Below are 19,431 nucleotides of genomic sequence, written 5' to 3'. Positions count from 1 at the left end.
CATCTGGACTGATTTTTCTGTGTGCAGACCATCCAGTGGAGTAAATGAGACTTCCATCTCTGAAACTGAAAACAAAAGCCCTGAGCATCCCACCCATGAGCGGTGCGTGGAAAGTACCACTCTGCAGATTCGACCAGCCACAAAGAACCAGCACAGAGAGTTCTATGTTGCCTCGATCAAGAGTGGAGTTCCTCTGACTGAGGACCAAGGGAGTGGTCCTGGTTTTTCTGAGAGCATAAAAGAAGAAACAGGCCTGAGCTACCATGTGGCTCCCTACATGCCCGACTCCCAAAGAGGACGCTTAGCAGAGGAGGTTATCTTAAGGGAGAAGGCAGAAGCTGGGCAGCCAGGCCCTGTGGTTGAGTTACAACTGTCCCTTTCACAAGAGAGACACAAGGGCACAAATGTCCCTGTGGTGGCTCTCCTGGGAGCTGAAAAATCTAAGTCTCCTGACCCAGATCCTTATTTACAACACGACAGGATTGTCCACATAAATTCGGTCCCCACGAATGAGAAAGGGGAGCCTTCTCTGAGGTCCAGCAAGATAATCCAGATCTCCAGTGGCAAAGAGTTAAAAGTGATCCAGGGAAATGAAGCAGGAGACAAGGGGCTGCCCCGAGTGGAAGTGATACTCGACTGCTTGGACAGGCAGAAGACGGAAGGGTGCAGGCTTCAGGCAGGAAAGGGGTGTGTGGATTCTCCAGTGGAAGGAGGGCAGTCAGAAGCACCTCCTTCTCTGGTATCCTTTGCAGTCTCATCAGAAGGCACAGAGCAGGGAGAAGATCCACGCTTGGAAAGGGATCACAGCAGACCTCACAAGCACAGAGCGCGTCACGCACGTAAGTCCTTCTCTGGGGCCACTGCTGGGCTATCGGAAGGGGCTTGGGAGCTTAAGGCTTTTTGCTGCTGCTTCCCTTACATGGATTTTTTTTTTTTTTTAAGATTTTTCTCATGTCTCCTTGTGATTTGAAAAAATTATTAATGCACAGAATAAGAAATGTGAAACTGTGGAGAATACCAATTTCTGAAATGGAGGCACTAAGTGTGAAGTTAGTAGTAGATTTAAATGCTATTTAATGCAATTTCTTTTATCCCCAAAGGCACAGGAGCTGCTAAAGAAAATAACATTGTTAAATGTGTCCCTTTGATTTGTCTCAGAATGTTGTAATATTTCAGGTAAAATGTCACAGGGGAGTATTTGAAGTCATTGCGGACTCTGAGTTTAAATGTCAAAAACCGTGGCGTCTACTTCTGAGAGATGTCTTTAAAATGCAGGCTCCACCACTGATATTAAAAGCAGATCCTCATTTTGAAAAAAATCATTGTGCAGCTTGATGATGCTTGCAGAAGTGAGTTTGATGGACAAGGACATGTGGAGTACTGAGCAGTTACATGAGCCTCTCCGTTTTGTAGGTCTTCATTCGACTGCACAGCATTTCATCTACCTTCTAGACACAGAAGTCATTCTCCAGGGCCATGTGGAGGCATTTAAATGCCCCCAAACACAGAATATATTTAAATTCAAGGCTGTTGACGGTGTTTTGTTTTACCCAGGGGAGTGATCACCAGAAGGAGAATGAGGATAAGAATGGCAGTTAGGTTTTATGATTTTTATTATTTTCTTTTCTCTCCCTCTCTTTTTTAAACAAATTTTGGAATTCCATTTGAGGAGGTAAAGGCTGACCGGCAAAGGCACTTGAATGTATGAGTGACACACAACGGTAATGAACTCAGTTATTCAAAGTAGCGTAGGAAATCTCCTAACCTATCGTTATTCCTTTCAAAGCGTATTTTTAGCATAACCATTTGTAGCTTTATTGGCAAGTGCTGTTAATCGTCCTTGTACTTGAAGCATCTGTATGCATCTTCACATTTGTAGCCTATCAGACAAGTGTATTAAGGCAGCATTCACATACTTTACATGTTGACCGTGAAGTTTTAGCAACAACCGTGCAACTGTGACTGTCAATTCAGTAGTAAGTTGTGTAACACTACTCAGAAAGAGGAATTACATTTAGGCATGATCACACTTTCTACTACTTTCTCCAAATAAAATTTGATTGCCAGGGAATATCTGTAACTTTGTCATAAAACTGTTTACTCTGATTCTATTCTATTTTTAAAAAATGAATCATTGAGTCTTATTTTTTCCAGTGACAAAAAAAAGCTAATTTTTAATCATAAAATATTCAACAGGTTTTCCTGAAATTTCCATGTAACTATTTTGAAGAATTCAGAACTTACTTGTGAATCATGCTCCTTATTATTATATACATGATGACAATTAACTGATGCTATAAGTTAATTTTCCACCAATTTATTTTTGTAACCATAATGATAAAATTAAAAATTTGTATATAAATGTTTGTTACTTTAAAACCATCAAACTCTCATTTTAAATGATTTAATTCCCGCATCAGCTTTTCCCCGCAGTTAAGGGTTACCAGTCACATAATTTTTAAATTTCCCCAAGATTTACACTTACTCTTGTTGCCACTGAAGTAGTGTTGTATTTCCAAAATAGCAATAATTTTTCAAACAAATTTATCTAGACAGCTTTTTAGCTTAAATTTCTTATATGTATTCACAATGATCCAGTGTTCTGAATTATTAGCAATTATTGATTCAATGCCTTCAGTTATTATTCATTCTGTTTTTTGAACGTATATTAATCCAGCCTTCATGAATACAAAGACTCTGGGGGAGATGTCAAAGTTAAAAAAAAAAAAAGAAGAAGAAGAAGAAGAAGAAGAAAAATATTTAAATTCATTACATTAAAACACTTAGGTAAATAAAAGTTTCTTGCCTCCCCACCCCTGTTTTAAAAATGCTTGAAACCAGTTTTATATTGACATTTTATTTTTTAAATATGGAAGTACAAGGTATGTCTTAACTTGTTTTACAGAAAATATTATGTCCTTAAATTATTTCCTTTTTAGTTTGGATTACATCCCCTTAACTGACATTTAGTAGCCAGCGTTTATTGTCCAAGTATAAAGATCCATATGCTATGTATATTCTAGTCAGTATACGTAAAGATGTATTTATATGAGCAAGTGAAACAGACCATTGTGTAGTTACATATATCATTGCATGTCATGATAAAAGTATACATTTTGAAATAAATAAGAGAGAGAAATTAGTTAGATTGTTTCAGAACTCAGTGGCTAATTGTAAGCATGTTTTTTTCATATTCACTTTTCCCCAGGAGAGTTGACTTCTGGGTTGCTCTGAGGTCTTCTTGGAATTCACCAACTCACTATAATTTTTGTACATTCCCTAGGGCTCAGGAGAAGTGAAAGCCTATCCGAAAAGCAGGTGAAAGAAGCAAAATCTAAATGCAAAAGCATTGCCCTCCTTCTAACCGACGCCCCCAACCCCAACTCCAAGGGGGTGTTGATGTTTAAGAAGCGTCGTAGGCGGGCCAAGAAATACACCCTAGTCAGCTACGGCACCGGTGAGCTTGAGCGAGAGGCAGACGAGGAGGAAGAAGGAGACAAAGAAGACAACTGTGAAGTAGCATTTCTGGGCACGAGTGAATCAGAGGTGGATGAAGAGTTATTGTCTGACATTGACGGCAGTGCACAAGTTGTGAACTTTGACTGGGATTCTGGACTAGTGGACATCGAGAAGAAACTGAACAGAGGGGACAAGATGGAGATGCTGCCAGACACCACGGGCAAGGGTGCCCTCATGTTTGCCAAGAGGAGGGAGCGAATGGATCAAATCACGGCCCAAAGAGAGGAGGAGAGGATGGGAGGAGTGCCAGGCAGAGAGCCAGATGCTGCCCAGACAGACAGCCTGAGAACCATGGCTTCTTACCAGAGGAAGGAAGAAGAGTCTGTGAAAGTGCAGAGCTCAGTGAGCAGAAGCTACATCGAGGTGAGCCATGGTCTTGGCCATGGGCCCCAACAGAATGGCTTCAGTGGGGTGTCCGAAACGGCAGAGGCCCAGAGGACGGTCCCTATGAACAGAACAGCCAAACCCTTCCCGGGGTCTGTGAGCCAGCCTGCAGCCCCCTTCTCCCCAACCCGGAATATGACGAGTCCCATCGCGGACTTCCCTGCGCCTCCACCTTATTCTGCGGTCACACCTCCACCTGAGGGCTTCCCCAGAGCAGTGTCGAGTCCCACAGCTGGCCCAGCGCAGCCTCCTCCGTGGCCCCAGCCTGCCCCGTGGTCCCAGCCAGCCTTTTACGATTCATCTGAGCGGATAGCTTCCCGGGATGAAAGGATCGCTGTGCCTGCAAAAAGAACCGGAATATTGCAGGAGGCCAAAAGGAGGAGCACGACAAAACCCATGTTCACTTTTAAAGAGCCCAAGGTGAACCCGAATCCTGAACTCTTGTCACTTCTTCAAAATTCAGAAGGCAAAAAGGGAGCTGGAGCTGGAGGCGATTCCGGACCCGAAGAAGACTACCTCAGTTTAGGAGCAGAGGCTTGTAATTTCATGCAGAGCTCCTCTGCCAAACAAAAGACTCCGCCTCCTGTCGCTCCGAAACCTGCAGTCAAGTCCTCGTCCTCCCAACCAGTAACTCCAGTTTCTCCGGTCTGGTCCCCAGGAATGGCTCCAAGCCAACCTCCTGCCTTCCCCACGTCCAACCCATCGCAGGGCACCGTTGTCTCCTCCATCAAAATAGCCCAGCCTTCTTCCTACGCTCCTGCCCGGCCCGCGAGTGCTCTGACCCTGGCTGGTCCCTTCAAAGGACCACAGGCAGCAGTGGCCAGTCCGAACTACACACCGAAGCCAACGGCTCCCGCACCGACAGTAAACGCCGCTCATGCTGGTGCAGTGGGACCATCCAATGAGCTTCCGGGAATGAGCGGGAAAGGAGCCCAGCTCTTTGCTAAAAGGCAGTCGAGGATGGAGAAGTACGTGGTGGATTCAGACACCGTGCAGGCCCATGCGGCTCGCGCCCAGTCTCCCACTCCCTCTCTACCGGCCGGATGGAAGTACTCCTCCAACGTCCGAGCACCTCCTCCTGTGGCCTACAATCCTATCCACTCCCCCTCCTACCCTCTGGCCGCTGTCAAGTCTCAGTCATCAGCCCCACAGGCCTCCAAGACAAGCAAGAAAAAGGGCAAAAAACCCCTCAATGCTTTGGACGTCATGAAGCACCAACCATACCAGCTAAATGCATCCTTGTTTACTTTCCAACCTCCAGATGCAAAGGATGGCCTCCTCCAAAAGTCATCCATCAAGGTCAATTCGATGCCAGCCATGAAGCAAGCTCTTCCTCCCCGGCCAGTGAATGCTGGCTCGCCCACTAATGCGCAGGCCTCATCTGTGTACTCGGTCCCAGCATATAGCTCTCAGCATCCCTTCTTTGCAGAGGCCACCTCGCCCGTCAGTGCGTCGCCAGTGCCCGTGGGCATTCCCACCTCTCCAAAGCAAGAATCAGCCTCTACATCTTATTTTGTGGCACCAAGGCCGAAGTTCTCAGCCAAGAAAAGTGGTGTCACAGTTCAGGTGTGGAAACCATCTATTGCGGAAGAGTGATCTTGTAGCCGAAGCTGAGTGTCCACTTTGCTTGAAACAAATTGTTTGCAGTGTTACTTGAGTCCCCGAGAATGCCTAGCAAGTCCTCAACTTACTTAATTTCAGATGTCACTTCCCAATCTGGGTCCAAGGAGCATAATATTTTTAATGAGTCAAAAATCTAACTCAGATTGACTTAAAACATATTTATCTTCTTTGCACACTTAAAAAATATGGGAGCACCCCAAAATAGACATGTGCCATTATATTAAGTAAGCAGGATACTTAGGATTTATGCTTTAGTCACGAGAAAGACAGTGATCAGTGTTATCAAACCTTGCACACAGCCTTTATGTAGTGTAACAGCTGTGCTCCTGTGGTGAAAAGGTTCAAGTGTAGTGAAAATATAACATGTATTGGCTGAGATTTCCTTTTTAAGTAGTGCTTTATCTCTATTACTAGTGTTAAGGGATAAGAAATTTACTGAGGACAGGGATCAGCTCTGGTCTGTCAACCTCAGCCACCTGTTTGATATTGCAGAGAAGGTACTTCTGGGGGTTGTGAAATGTATATAGTTTAGTAAGAAGGGTAAGAAAGAGGGTGTCAGTAATTACTGAGCACTTATTTTGTATTAGGTTCTTTGCCAGATGTTTTACCTGTATTAACTCATTTCAGAAGACTTCTTTAAGGTAAATGAGATAGGGCAAGAGGGATAATTATCCTTAGAGACGGATTTCTATCTTCTCTTCCCAGTTTACTTAAGAAACTGAGTATGTATATATCTCCAATTGCCCATGAAAGTGTAAGTTTGTTTTCCTCAGCTGAGGCAAGTGGTAGGATACAGTATAAAAGAATAATGTATAAAAGGGTGAACAGGCTGCAGATAAAGGTACACATGACTCTTATTTTTCCCTTGGGAAAGCACATCACTGAGGCATGAAAGGTTACTGACTACAGGGGCTGATTGTGAAGCACGAGGAACCCCCTATGTGTGGAGGCCGTAGGGTGAGAACACACAATGATTAATTTCTGAGTGACCTCACAGATTGTTTTTCCTTGTGTTTGTTTTGCTTTCTGACTACTGCTTCTCCCACTGTTCCTTGCAATTCTATTCTCGCACCTTCACTTTGTTATTTATATTTGATGGACCAGGAGGATTCAGGCAAGGTTACCTTGTAAATTGGATTGGTCACAGACCGTGCCGTCATCCAGCTGGCTATGAAGTTAATAACGTTACTGACAGTAAACCTGAAGACCTTTCTCATGTCTATTTTAAGTCCAAGTCTGACCAACCATGGAAAATATTCAACATGAATTAATGTAGAGAACCATAAAGCATTTTTGACAGCTTCAAGGAAAACCATCTACTCAATACAGGAGATCTGTTTAGAGACCTCTTATAACAAACAACTTGCCTGGTTTGAGGGTACATGGTACCAATTTAATCCTCTGAAAATATCTGTATTCCTGTTCTTTTACTGCTGTCACTGTCAATCTGCTATATTTTTCACTATCCTATTAAAATATTACTTTCTTCTTTATCTGTTTAATGTACATGTTTTAAAAAATAATCTTCCCTGATGAGCTATTCTGACCTAAGTCACTTCTCTGCTGTGTTTCTTCTATTGTTCCCAAAACATCCGAATTTCTTCTTGTGAGCATATTCATTTCTCTGTACGTTGTAAAACTGCAAGCTGCCCATTGTAAAACTCTAAGAACACACAAAAAAGAATTAAGTCAGCAACAGGGCAATGGGGCTGTTTCTTCTGCTTTTTTCTCTGGGAAATCTTCCATTGCCTTTGGGGGCAGTTTACCTAGAGGTTTCAACCACAGGATGTAGCTTGGTCTCTCATTTGCCTTTTTGGGAAATCAGTTAGGAAGATTAGTACAGGGTAAAGGAAAAAGCAATCTATCCATTATATAACACTATTGTTTAGTATTACTTGTTCCCTGCAAAGGAAGTCTGTTAAATGCTGTGCATTTTGCATTCTTTTCTAATAGAACAACAACAAAAAAGGCTTCTTGAGGTGAAGCAGGAAAGATCGTTTTTATAACTTTGCATTCTTGACATAGCATTTAAAGAATGGCATGAAGTAGAGGAAAGATAATGCAACACAAGGTAGTTAATTTGAGATCACCAGTTCAAATATGGCCTAGGATGGTAATGACCCACAAGTATTCCCAGTTGTCCAGGGGTTTGTGGTATGTAGGAATGAGAAGTGTTTTCAGTCCATTTCCTGTAGGACAGGTGGCAATCTTAGCAGAGCCACTATTTGGAGTTGATGACTAAACACACCACTAGCATGACTGGGAGTGTCATAGGGTTCCCAAAAAGCTTCTCAGAAACATGCCAGGCATGCAGTCAAACATCCACAACTTTGGGAATTGGAAACATAGGTCTCATCTTGAATCAGATGGTCCTACATTATGGAGGAGGGGTGGGAATCCTCCCAGACTGTATCTGCAGAGTGTGACCACACAATGAGATGGGGGCAGTGGGAGGGAAAAGGACCAAGCCAGCTCCCTGGAGTAAGAGGGATTCCCTTTGCCACTTGTCCTCAATCAGAGAGCCTCCTGGGAACTTGCATGCCCAATAAGCTGTATGCGCCACCTTTCAGGTTGCAGTTATGGGAATGATGTCAGTGTGGCAGGTGGGAGGCTTAGAACTCATGACCTCAGCTTCCCTCCCATTGGGAACCCTTTGTATGATCTGGGTGTTGTTGGCTCTGTTGTGGTAGCAGATGTTTGACTGCTTGGTCGTGAGGTATGAGGAGGCAGGTTTTGTTTAGGTTTTAGCACCTTGCCTTTTCCTCTGTCCTTTGTTAGCTTAACTTCCAAGCAGAGTGCTTGTGAAGTCAAGTTTTCTTCGTCACCACGATAGCAATGATCATTTCCTGAGTGCCTGTGTTATGTTAGGTGCCTTATGTGCCTTATCCCAAAGAACCCACTGCGAAGTTTACAGGCACCGGAATATAAAATAAAATGTAGTCACAGTCACTGACTTACTGCAGGACCTTATGCAATTTTTTAGCATGAGTTTCCCCTTAATAATGTCTCAAACCTCTCTTCCTGACTGTTGTGCGATGAGTCTGCACGGCACTAGATACTCCAGGAAGAAAGGTGTATGTAAATCTAAATATGGCAGATTCCTGTCTTATAGGGGGTAAACTGAGTCACAGAACTGGTAAGATTGGGGATCTGAGCATTGCCACTTCAGTCTTAAAACATTTCCAATTTTATTTCTCATATTTCAAGAATAAACACATTCTGTTGTGAGAGAGGAAGAATCACACTGTTTTCCACATTTTGACTATTCATTGATAGTAGAAAGCATAAGTTTTTAGGCATATGTGTCATGAGTCACATTTGGATTGTCATTCTGGAGCATGTAAAACTTTGTATTTCAAAATATATCTAGCATGACTGTTGATGATAACATGTATCTCATTTAATCTTCATAAGAACCAATTCATTTAATTATAGGAAAACTGATCCGAGTCACAAATAGTTCTTTCAAGCATGCTGGGGTTAAAATTCCTTTAGGTAGTGCTGACCCCTTTCAAGAAATGGGCTTCTTCATGGGCAGCTGAGTGTTATCACAAAGCCTAAATTCTAGCCTGGCAGCAAGAGTCACATCTGAGATGTCAAAAACAAATGATCCATATTTAAAGGGTGTGGCCTAGCAAATGTGGGACCATTGTCCTATTTACAGCCACTAGGTTAAAGAACTTTGAAGGTCGTTCGGCTGCTGACAGGCGTATCAAACACTAGGACTCCATGGCACTTTAACAGGGAGGCCTCTTAAGAGCCCAGAAGACACATGGCTGTTACTGTCTGAGTGTGGATTTAATCTTTCAGACAAAAGCCCTTGCTGTGTATCATTTTATCCAGTCATAGAGTTGAGAAGCCGCAAGCACCCGTATTCTAAGGGTGAGTTCCTGAAACCCACTGCTGTTTATGAGTCACAGCCGGCCTGGCAGGAAGGGTATTTGAAGTCATGGTTATCAAAAAGAAGTGATTGTTTTCTGAAAAGCTAAATGCTTAAAATGCTTCCAAAGGGAGGCAGTGGGTTGTGTGCTCATTCCCTCCTAAAATCAGAGTTGTTGAGTTTGTTTTAAAAATTGCTAAAAGTTCATGAGAAAAATATGTAAATTCTAAGAACCAACATTATATTCTCTGACACACTGACCCTCACTGGTCTCATGTCCCCTTATCACTGGACTCTGGGGGACACAAAGACTCATGTAACACTTCAGTGCTGCTGAATTCGTCAACAAGTATTCTGGGAAAAAGCAGAATTGAATTCTTCTCTAGACTTCCCACCAGGGTTGGCTAAAGGCCATAAAGCAAACTAGCAAATTCCCACAGGACCCAAACACCAGGCAAAATCACTAAAAGAGGCCAGCCTCCGTTTCTTCCTCTATGGTTAAAAAAAAAAAAAAAAAAAAGTACAAAAATTTTAGGCTATTCTATGGAGTAACAAGCCAATAAAAACCAGCCTTCAGGAGGAGCCCCCAAATCAGACCTATCCTTTCCTTGATGTTATCAGGTATAGCCAATTTCTTAACTTTTTAAAAATTAATATGTTTCTATGGTATATGTATGTCTACACTAAATTACCATTTGGCACTTGGAAATCACAGAGCTACCTACTCAGAGGCAATTGAATGAAGAAAAAATTTAATTTGAAAATATCAAATCCTGTGAGACATTTCTCAGACTCTTGATTTTATATGAGATTTGCTGGTTAATGAAGTATATCTCAAGTATAAAGAAAGTTAGGCTTATACAGGGCCTATAGTTTAAATAATTTTTTGTTATTGATACATAGAATTTCTTTTACCCCTGTTACATCATCCTTGATATGTTTATCTAAATTATGTGTGCTTTGTGACTGGTGAAATATACATTCAGGGTCCCTAATAAAAATAGTCATAAGGACATACTTTCCAGCCTATCTTCATTCCTCAATAAGTGTAATAATAGTCAGAAGCATAATAACATTCATATGTGCCATGGAGGAATCTTGCTTTCACAGCCTCTATTTCTTGAGCTCCTCATTAACTATTAATGATTTGTTCATGGAAAAACAAAACAAAAAGTAAAAGATTGACACTAGCTCAAAGTTGAAAAGAAATGTATAATCTAGGAATATAAACAGAGACAATTTTTCTTCTTGGGAATAAATATCAAAAAGGAAAGTATTGGATTGGGTATAGACCCTGCCATCATCCAGCTGGCTATGACATTTTATTTTATTTTATTTACTTATTTTTAAATGTTTATTTATTTTGAGAGAAAACGTGCACATGGGGGGCCGGGGGAAGGGGCAGAGAGAGAGAGGGAGAGAGAGAATCTCAGGCAGGCTGTGCACTGACAGCTCAGAGACTGATGTAGGGCTCGAACTCACAAACTGTGAGATCATGACCTGAGTTGAAATCAAGAGTCAGATGCTTAACCACCTGAGCCACCCAGATGCCCCTTAAGAAGACATTGTAGAAGTCAGAGAATCTTTGATATCTTTATTTGGTGGACAAATCTGTTTTCAAAACCACCCAAAGGCCCTGGGTCAAGTATTATGATCTAAAACAGGATTATATGGATGGGGATGGAAGCTGTGGCAGTCATTTAGACAACCTTGTGAGACCTGAGAAAAAGACAGGAGGTGGCTTCATGTATTAAATTTCTACTGTGTGCCAAGAGCTGTGTTAAATACTTTCTGTAAGTTATGACAATAGCTAACATTAACTGAGCATAAACTTTAGGCCCTGAATTGTGCCAAACAACTTTCATAGATTATCTCTTTTCTTTTATTGACATATAATTGACATATAGCATTATATTAGTTTCAGCTGTACAATATAATGACTTAATATTTGTATTTATTGTGAAATGGTCACCACAATAAGTCTAGTTAACGGCCATCACCACACAGTTATAAATTTTTTTTCTTGTGATGAGAATTTTTAAGATCTACTCTCTTAGCAACTTTCAAATATATAATATAGCATTATTAACTGTAGTCACCATGCTGTACATTATATTCTCAAGGCGTACTTATTTTAAACCTGAAAGTTTATACCTTTTGACCACCTCACCATTTCAACCATGTCCCCCTTTGCCCCCCACCAGCAATCACCAAAGATTATCTCTTAATCAGTAGTCCTTATGAAATTAATACTATCATTATTCCCAGTTTATAAATTAGAGTTGGGATTCAGAGGCATAAAGAAGCTAAAGGACTGGTCCAAGATCACACAGTGTTACATAGTGGACTCTGGAGTCAATGTGAACTTGCACTCCCAAACAATTACAGTGTGATTTCATTCACTCTTCAGAATGACCCTGAAAGGAAGGTATTACTCCCAATTTACAGATGAGGTGTAGGTGTCTGAAGCTCAGAGAGGCTAAAAAACTTGTCCAACAATCACGAAGCTTATAAGTAGTAGGATAGGGTTGGAACTAGACATTTGTCTGACATCCAAGCCTGGACCCTCCCTTCAGTACCACATGGTTTCCACCATCTCATTAGACCCCAGAATACCATTCCCTGAGACCTGTAAATTGTGTGCTCCCCAAACTAGCAAGAGCTACTCTGTAGAGGCTTTATAGGTGACTTTGACCATGTTGAATGACATTAGAAAGGACCACCTTACCAAGATTGCTCATAAAATCAGATGCTATGATAGTATGTTGAAAGTGAAAAACAGTCTCTGAAAAAAGAAGCATCTGTTTAATAATTTAAAAAGATGGATTTTACGGTGATTTTGTACTAGTTACCCAAATTCTTTCATTTTTTTATTTCAGGATGAATAGGTGATATTTATGGGCTGAGACTGGAAGGAATGTCACTTAAAAAAATAAAGCACAAAATCTTTATATAAAAGGAAGTGCTCTCCTAGGCTTCATGCCATTTTGACTAAGTGTAATTCAGGGAACGTCCTTATTAAATAGTGAATCAGCACCCAGCTTGGCTTGCTACTAAAGCAATAATAACTGAGACATATCAACAAGAATAATTCTAAACAGAATAATGATGAGAGGGTCACAAGCTTTCAGTGTTTCAAACTATAATCTAAAAAATAATCATCACTGGAAACTTAGAATTCCATGAAGTCTCTTCTGGCTTGTCTATCCTGGATATGCATGAGACAGCAAACCTTTCCTGCCACAGTGTCCTCAATGGAGGATTTCTCAACAGTATTTCTGTCAAAGACTTCTCAGCAAGGACATTGTTACACCTTATGTTTTTTCCAGTAGCTTTTTTTTCTTCACCTGTATCTCATTGTTATTTGGAAAACATCTCCTGAGAAACTAGTGTAATGGATTCCAAACATGGGTTTGAACATTCCCATCACCAACCTCAAGGAGAGAAGATGTGAACTTCTGAGTTTATTGTAAAAACCCCCTCATTATATTTGTAGAGCTTCACTGCCTTAATTTAAGATCATAGAGCCATTAACAGGATGATAATTACAAGGGCTTCTTATACGCTGGCTGCCATTCTAAACACTTAACAAATGGTGACTTTTTAGTCATCACAAAATGACTATAAAGTAGATACTGTGATCATTCCACTTTACAGATGAGAAACTGAGGTAAAGAAAACTTAAGGAACTTGTCTAAGGAGGTAGGGATAAGCCTGAAGACCAGACAATCAAGCACCAGAGCCATTCTCTAAACACAAGGCTACATTACCTCTCTTGATCCCAAGACAATGGTCACAGATAAAACGAATTGTCCATCAGAGCAATAAGCTTTACCTGTCTCAGAACTAACCCAAAAATTACTTTAAATCTTCTAAATCAAAGTAAGAAATATTAAAAAGACTTCTTAAGAGTTTGGTAGCCCCAAATGATAGACACTTGTAAGCAGGTACGAGGGGAGGGGAAAAGCTATAGTTTTACTTCTGCTGGCCTATCTTATTTGCTTATAATGCAATAACTGGCAGGGGGAAGTCTAACATTTTTCTAGTTACCATTGAACAGATATGCACTAGACCAAGCTCCTCAAACACCCACTTCCAGCCAAATAGTGTCATATTTTACTAAGGCTGTGTAAATTTATACCAGGTAAATAAAGGGAAAAAAGAATAGCGATGAAGAGAAACCTCTCAAATTTTAATAACAACAATGCAGAATAACATTTCTCCCAGTTTTTTAATTAAAAAGGCATGGTTTGATTTAGGAGATGCAAAAGGTAACCAGTCCTTAAATGAAATTCACCTATGATTACGTGGGACAATGCATACAAACAGCAAGCATACAGAGGCACAGCTTGTAGTGGGTAAGTGTGGACCCAGGCCAAACTGCTGGGAGCTGCATCCCAGGCCCACCTCTTGCCACTTGGGAGACTCTAGGCAGATGATTCCACCTCTTTGAGCCTCAGTGCCCTTAGCTGTGAAATGAGGACAATAGTAGGTGCACCTCACACATTGTGAAGATCACACGAATCAATGTGTTTTGTGTATAGAACGGTGCCTGGCACATTGAAAGCATTCAACATATGTTAGCTATTAATATTATTGCAAAGGCCACTTAACAAACAATAGCTACTATTTCAAAAACTTCCAAGGAGGAAAACACACACACAACGATTAAACAAGCTCTTTTGTTTTCTTCTGTTAGTGTGAATTCCAGTTTAAGGGATCTAACACAACTAAAATAGAAAAAGCAGAAGCACTGTGTATAAATCTCTTATGGACACAAATAATCTATTGTCAAGAGTCTTTTGCTGAGAAATTATTTCTTCTCTGTTTTCTTACTGAAATTTTATATGTCTATATTCCTCTCTATTCAGCCTGTTGGACAATTGTTTTCTTCTTCATCTTCATCTGTTGTAGTAGCATTGTTGTAATAATATACAAAATGAGACCAGGAATCAAAAAGACTGGTACAATATTTAAAAAACAACAACAACACACCCTTAACATCAGCTTTGAGACTCCACTGTAAAGGACTGTGTTCAATTCAAAGTATCAATGTTAAATAAAACAAGTGGGGGCACACTTAGCACTATAAAGAGAATTCTTATGGCGAAAGGCTTGTAAATTAAATATATTCTCAAAATTGGGTAGCTGGTATTCTGAGTAAGGTTCTGGTAGGATAGTTGAAGCTTAAATAGGTCTATCACACAGAAAGTGGAACAGCTGGCAGCCTGGTCGCCGAGGCTACCCCAATTCAGCCCTGCAACAGTTGGGGCTCTGACAGAACCTGGCTGACCTCTGAAGGCGCTGCAGACAGCTGTTCTTATCCCTCCTCCCCAACACTGTCCCAGGACAAAGGGTCAGTAACCTGGCCTTTTTAGAGTAATTGATCCCCTTGCCTGAGAAGCGTGAGCAGTTTCCAAAAACAGAGTGAAACCTCTATCTGAAGAGAGCAAACTCCCAGCTCACAGAGCAAGTGATGAAAAACAATTCTCAGAAGCTGAGTGACTGACGTAGGGAGGAACCTAGAATTCCAGCTGCCTTTAAAACCCAGGGAATTTTGGTGGGTTTTCTGGTGTACTTCTAGACTCTTTATGAGTCAGAAGCAGAAGTCAGGACTTAATCTTGAAGAGAAAAGAAAAAAAATCAAAACAAGGTGAGATGCTGAAAATTTTATCTGAAGCCAAAATTGCTTTTGTTTCAAATATATTTCCATGGATTTAGTTCTGTTTCCCTTCTGTGCCATTTAATTACATTTTTTTTCTTAAAAAGTAAAAAACAATATCTCTTTCTTGAATTGCATAGCCCTCAGATTGGTAAAGAAATGTTCACAAAGCCTTCCTCTAGAGCTAAAAATCACCAAAGAATAGGCTGGCCTAATATAAGTAAAATGCTAAGCATCATACCAGTTCTTCCACAATTAGGTCTTGTTTTATTCTTTATATCACACTCAAGAATTTATTGATGATCATGCCCGCTGGACCACTTGTTAATGCTCATCCAATGGCACCAATTATAATTCTTCATATAAACCCAAAAAAGCTAACTAGATTTTGAATTCTACATTATGAAACATCCAGCGAAATGTTACAACTCAGTGGGTGGTATTATTGAAATAAAAAGCAAAGCAAATGATATCACTTAGAAGTTTTTATTTTAATTGTACGTTTCAGTTTACCAACCAATAAGATTTCCTTTATATAGAGCACTTTGGTTTTAGCCAAGTATTGCCTTCACAGTGTTCGAACACACAGTTTTCCAACCCTTGTTCCCTGGGGGAAATTAAGACCTTTTCTCCACCCTGTTCCCACCTTGGAAATTCTGATTTAGTAGGTCTGGGTGGGGTCCAGGAATTTGTTCCTGTAACATACACCCCAGGTGATTCTGATGCTAATGATTGTGAACCACGCTCTGAAAAACACTTTTCTAACCCACAAAACACTTAGGTCAACCTTATTCTTTGAAACCCATAAATAATTTTCCAGTTTATCCAGTCAGACACAGCCAGACTTGTCAACTGCACCCGATTTCAAATGCTCTTGATGCCTTGTCTGAAGTGAGCAGGCATTGAAGTGCTGACTTTGCAGACTGGACTTGATACCAGAGGTCCAGGAGATGGCAGCAAACTCTCTTCCTGCTCAGAAAGTGCTTCCCAGGCAGCCATTCTAAAACTTGTGAATAATTTGCTCTAAACATTCATTTTTACTTATTTTCTTAAACAGAAGAATAAAGAGGTGATTTTATCTGACCCCCTGCTTCTCATCAAGGCTGAGAATAAAGATTTCTAGGAATAGAATGATACAATTTTATCATCTAGAGAAGGGACTGTACAAAGCTCCTTGGCTGTTTTTTCTTATCTCTGGGGAAAGGGATTGTGGGAGTTCCCTTGGCTGTAGGGCAATAGAGTGTGTTATCTCCAGTCAAAAATGTTCTTACTAATACCTAACTTAAATCTCTCCGGCAGTCATGAAAACATTTTTATTTGGGGATCTAGGCTGAAGGAGAATTTTAGAGCAATTAGCTTTTTAAAATGAAAACAAAGATGATTTAAAACTTTCAAAACTAAAAAGAAATTTGTGTACTTTAAGGATCACAGGGACAAAGAGCCCAATGTTTTTGCTGTGCCTTTACTTTAAGATGGTCAAATGGTGTGGTAGATTGACAAAATGCAAAATCAGTCGGAAGCTGCTTAAATATTAGAAGAATGTACAGAACAAAGGGAAAAGTAGACCCACTGAGTAGCAGCTCTGATTACCACAACAGTATTGTTTTTCAGGTCTTTGACGCACTGAAGTTTATTTCTAACACAAAAAGGATGGTGACCTCTGGAAGTTCCGTAATATGAGATAAATGTCTACTTACCAGTGGGAGGAGAAGAGACCAATGAGAGATAGGAGAGCTGGATATTTGAGGAACTCTGGTGTGGATGAGAGAGTAAACATCACTGTTGATGAAAAAGAAATGTTAGGACTAATGAACAGAAGTTACAAGGTAGTAAGTTTCAGTTTAACTTAAAACTTCAAAATCTTGATGGGGAAGAGGTGGAGAAGGAATTAACATATATATTGGACGCATAAATGTTAAGAGCTTTAATACATGTACTTAATTTCATTCTCATGACAACCTTATTTGGAGGAAAGTTACCCTTATTTTTTTTTTTAATTGATAAACAAACTGGAGCTCAAAGAGGTTAAGAAAATTGCCCAAAGTCACACAAATAGTCCTAAAATGGCAGACCCACTGGCTGACTCCAAGTTTATTGCCCAAAGTCACACAAATAGTCCTAAAATGACAGACCCACTGGCTGACTCCAAGTTTATCTTTCATAGCCTGTGCCTTTACCACTGCAATGCCTATCAGGTGTATTGTAAAAAGAACTCCTATGTCTCATGGAAGCTGGATTGCAGGATCTCCAATCCCTTCCATCTCTGACGTTTTATAATTTGCTATATAAATATCTTCTTTAAAAAATACGGGGGCCGCCTGGGTGGCTCAGTCAGTTAAGCATCCAACTTTGGCTCAGCTTTGTGAGCTCAAGCCCCGCATCAGGCTCTGTGCTGACCACTCAGAGCCTGGAGCCTGCTTTGGTTTCTGTGTCTCCCTCCCTCTCTGCCCCTCCCCTGCTCATGCTGTCTCTCTCTGTCTCTCAAAAATAAATAAACATTAAAAAAAATTTTTTTTTAATCTGGGTTTTTAGGTTCTGAGAGTATTTTGATGTAGTCCAATACTTTTTAAAAGCCAAGTTCAGTTTAAAACCTGACAAAATAAAATTTCTCTGTTCCTTACCTCTTTAATTCCAGGATCTTTGCCACAGGAAACACACTTTAAAATTAAATACATCAGGGGTGCCTGGGTGGCTCAGTCGGTTGGGCGGCTGACTCCAGCTCAGGTCATGATCTCGCTGTCTGTGAGTTTGAGCCCCACCTTGGGCTCTGTCCTGAGCGCTCAGAGCCTGGAGCCTGCTTCCGATTCTGTGTCTCCCTCTCTCTCTCTGCCCCTTCCCTGCTTGCTCTCAGTCTCTCTCTCTCTCTTTCTCTCTCAAAAATAATAAACAATAAAAACCATTAAGTACATCATTTCTCTAATGAGAAAAAGCAGAGCTTAGAAGAGAATAATTTTTCTTTTCTTGAAGCCATGACTAGAGTGATTTGCTTCGGTTTTAGCATCCGCGAAGTGTAATTATAATTACCCACAATTATTCTTGAAACACACAGATAATGTCTGGAGGAGGGAGAGAATTGTGAAACCCAGAGCAGCCTCTACACCCCAGCAGCCACAAGGTACCCTGGGGTAAGGTGAGAAACAGCTGACATGCTGTAGAGCAGAACTTCAGTAGCCTCTGCTTATCATTTCACCTGCATCACTAGACCTCCATCCTTTGTCGGTAGAGTGCTCATGTTCCATTATATAAGATTATGTCAAATGTATCATACATTCATACAGAAAGCAGTCTTTTATAAAGAAGAACCATTTAGTATTTATTTTCTTTGCTGTCACTATTCAACCTCTGTTTTGTTGTCCTTTTGTTGTTTAAATTTCTATGATATTCTACCTAGCATGGTCAACCATGGTCAATGTCAAAATCCTGTCTTATGAATGGTGCATAAATGTTTAATTATCAGTGTATCGAAGTCACATGTAGGCTTCATTTTGTGCAAAAAAAAAAAAAAATACTGATCTAGACTGAACTGCATTTAGCAACTAGTTGCAAAATTGAAGTTGCATTTCACCTGGAAATAACTGACCCACAGTAACAAATTGTAGAAGATTGTCCCTCCTGCCCCCGCCTCCTTTAAGCCCTTTAAGTGAAGAATCTGGAGATGACTTACCTCCTAGCTAAAACACACACAAAAGCTCCATCTTAGGTCATACCCTTGTGTGACTCCTGATGGTCAACAATTGTTGGTCTACTAATCATATTTTAAAAGGAACTTACCTGCATTAGAATTACCATTTCCAAAATAGGCCAAGGTTAAGAACAAGGATAGAGCTGAAAAGTCTGAACACTACTATCAGAAAGGGTGTCATAATACTTAAGAACTAGATCAAAACAAATTTGAGCAGAAATTTTTGACAGGTGTAACTTAGGAATCTTTTTACAAATAGATAAGCTCTAGACACTTCTTTTTACATCCTTTACCCAGTGTTTTTTTTTTTTTTTTTTTTTTGTTTTAATGGAGAGTTGTTTAAGAATTTCAGACATACATATTATAAAAGAGCCTCTTCTCTCAATCTCAAATGTGTACTTACAAGGACCTATTTTGAAGAAATGTTCTTGGGAGACGTCTGGTAAAAGATATCTCCACATTCTTCATTTGTATTTGAAAAGTATACCATCCTGACCATCATTGTATACTCCACTTTAATCTCTTTTTCCCTCTTTGTGGTCTTTTATCTATTTCAGAAAAACAATCATTCATCTGAAAACCCCACTTACTTTATGACATTCCTGTCTCTTTAAAATAAACTGACATACATGAAATTACTGCGTAAATCCCTCAGACAAGAAAGATATCATGAAATAAAAC

General features: G+C 40.3%; 1 protein-coding gene and 1 long non-coding RNA gene across 6 annotated transcripts in view; one reads left to right on the top strand and one right to left on the bottom strand.

Annotated features, from left to right (window-relative positions):
* Positions 1-19,431, top strand: part of SYNPO2 (synaptopodin 2) — a 209,984-nt gene that overhangs the window by 175,746 nt on the left and 14,807 nt on the right. For all 5 annotated transcript variants that reach the window (XM_042983987.1, XM_042983988.1, XM_042983986.1 and 2 more), the window contains 2 exons: positions 28-839; positions 3,284-5,469. In XM_042983987.1, the coding sequence (XP_042839921.1) occupies positions 28-839; positions 3,284-5,469 (2,998 nt within the window). The remainder of the gene's footprint in view (positions 1-27; positions 840-3,283; positions 5,470-19,431) is intronic.
* Positions 4,169-17,786, bottom strand: LOC122237971. Its single transcript, XR_006216818.1, has 3 exons — positions 17,690-17,786; positions 16,766-16,847; positions 4,169-4,243 (listed from the first exon to the last, which is right to left on the bottom strand). It is a non-coding gene; the product is annotated as an uncharacterized LOC122237971 (long non-coding RNA).

Source organism: Panthera tigris, chromosome B1, assembly GCF_018350195.1.
Source record: "Panthera tigris isolate Pti1 chromosome B1, P.tigris_Pti1_mat1.1, whole genome shotgun sequence".
Taxonomy (NCBI): domain Eukaryota; kingdom Metazoa; phylum Chordata; class Mammalia; order Carnivora; family Felidae; genus Panthera; species Panthera tigris.
The sequence above is the reverse complement of the archived record's forward strand: the minus strand, read 5'-3'. Positions and strand labels throughout refer to the sequence as shown.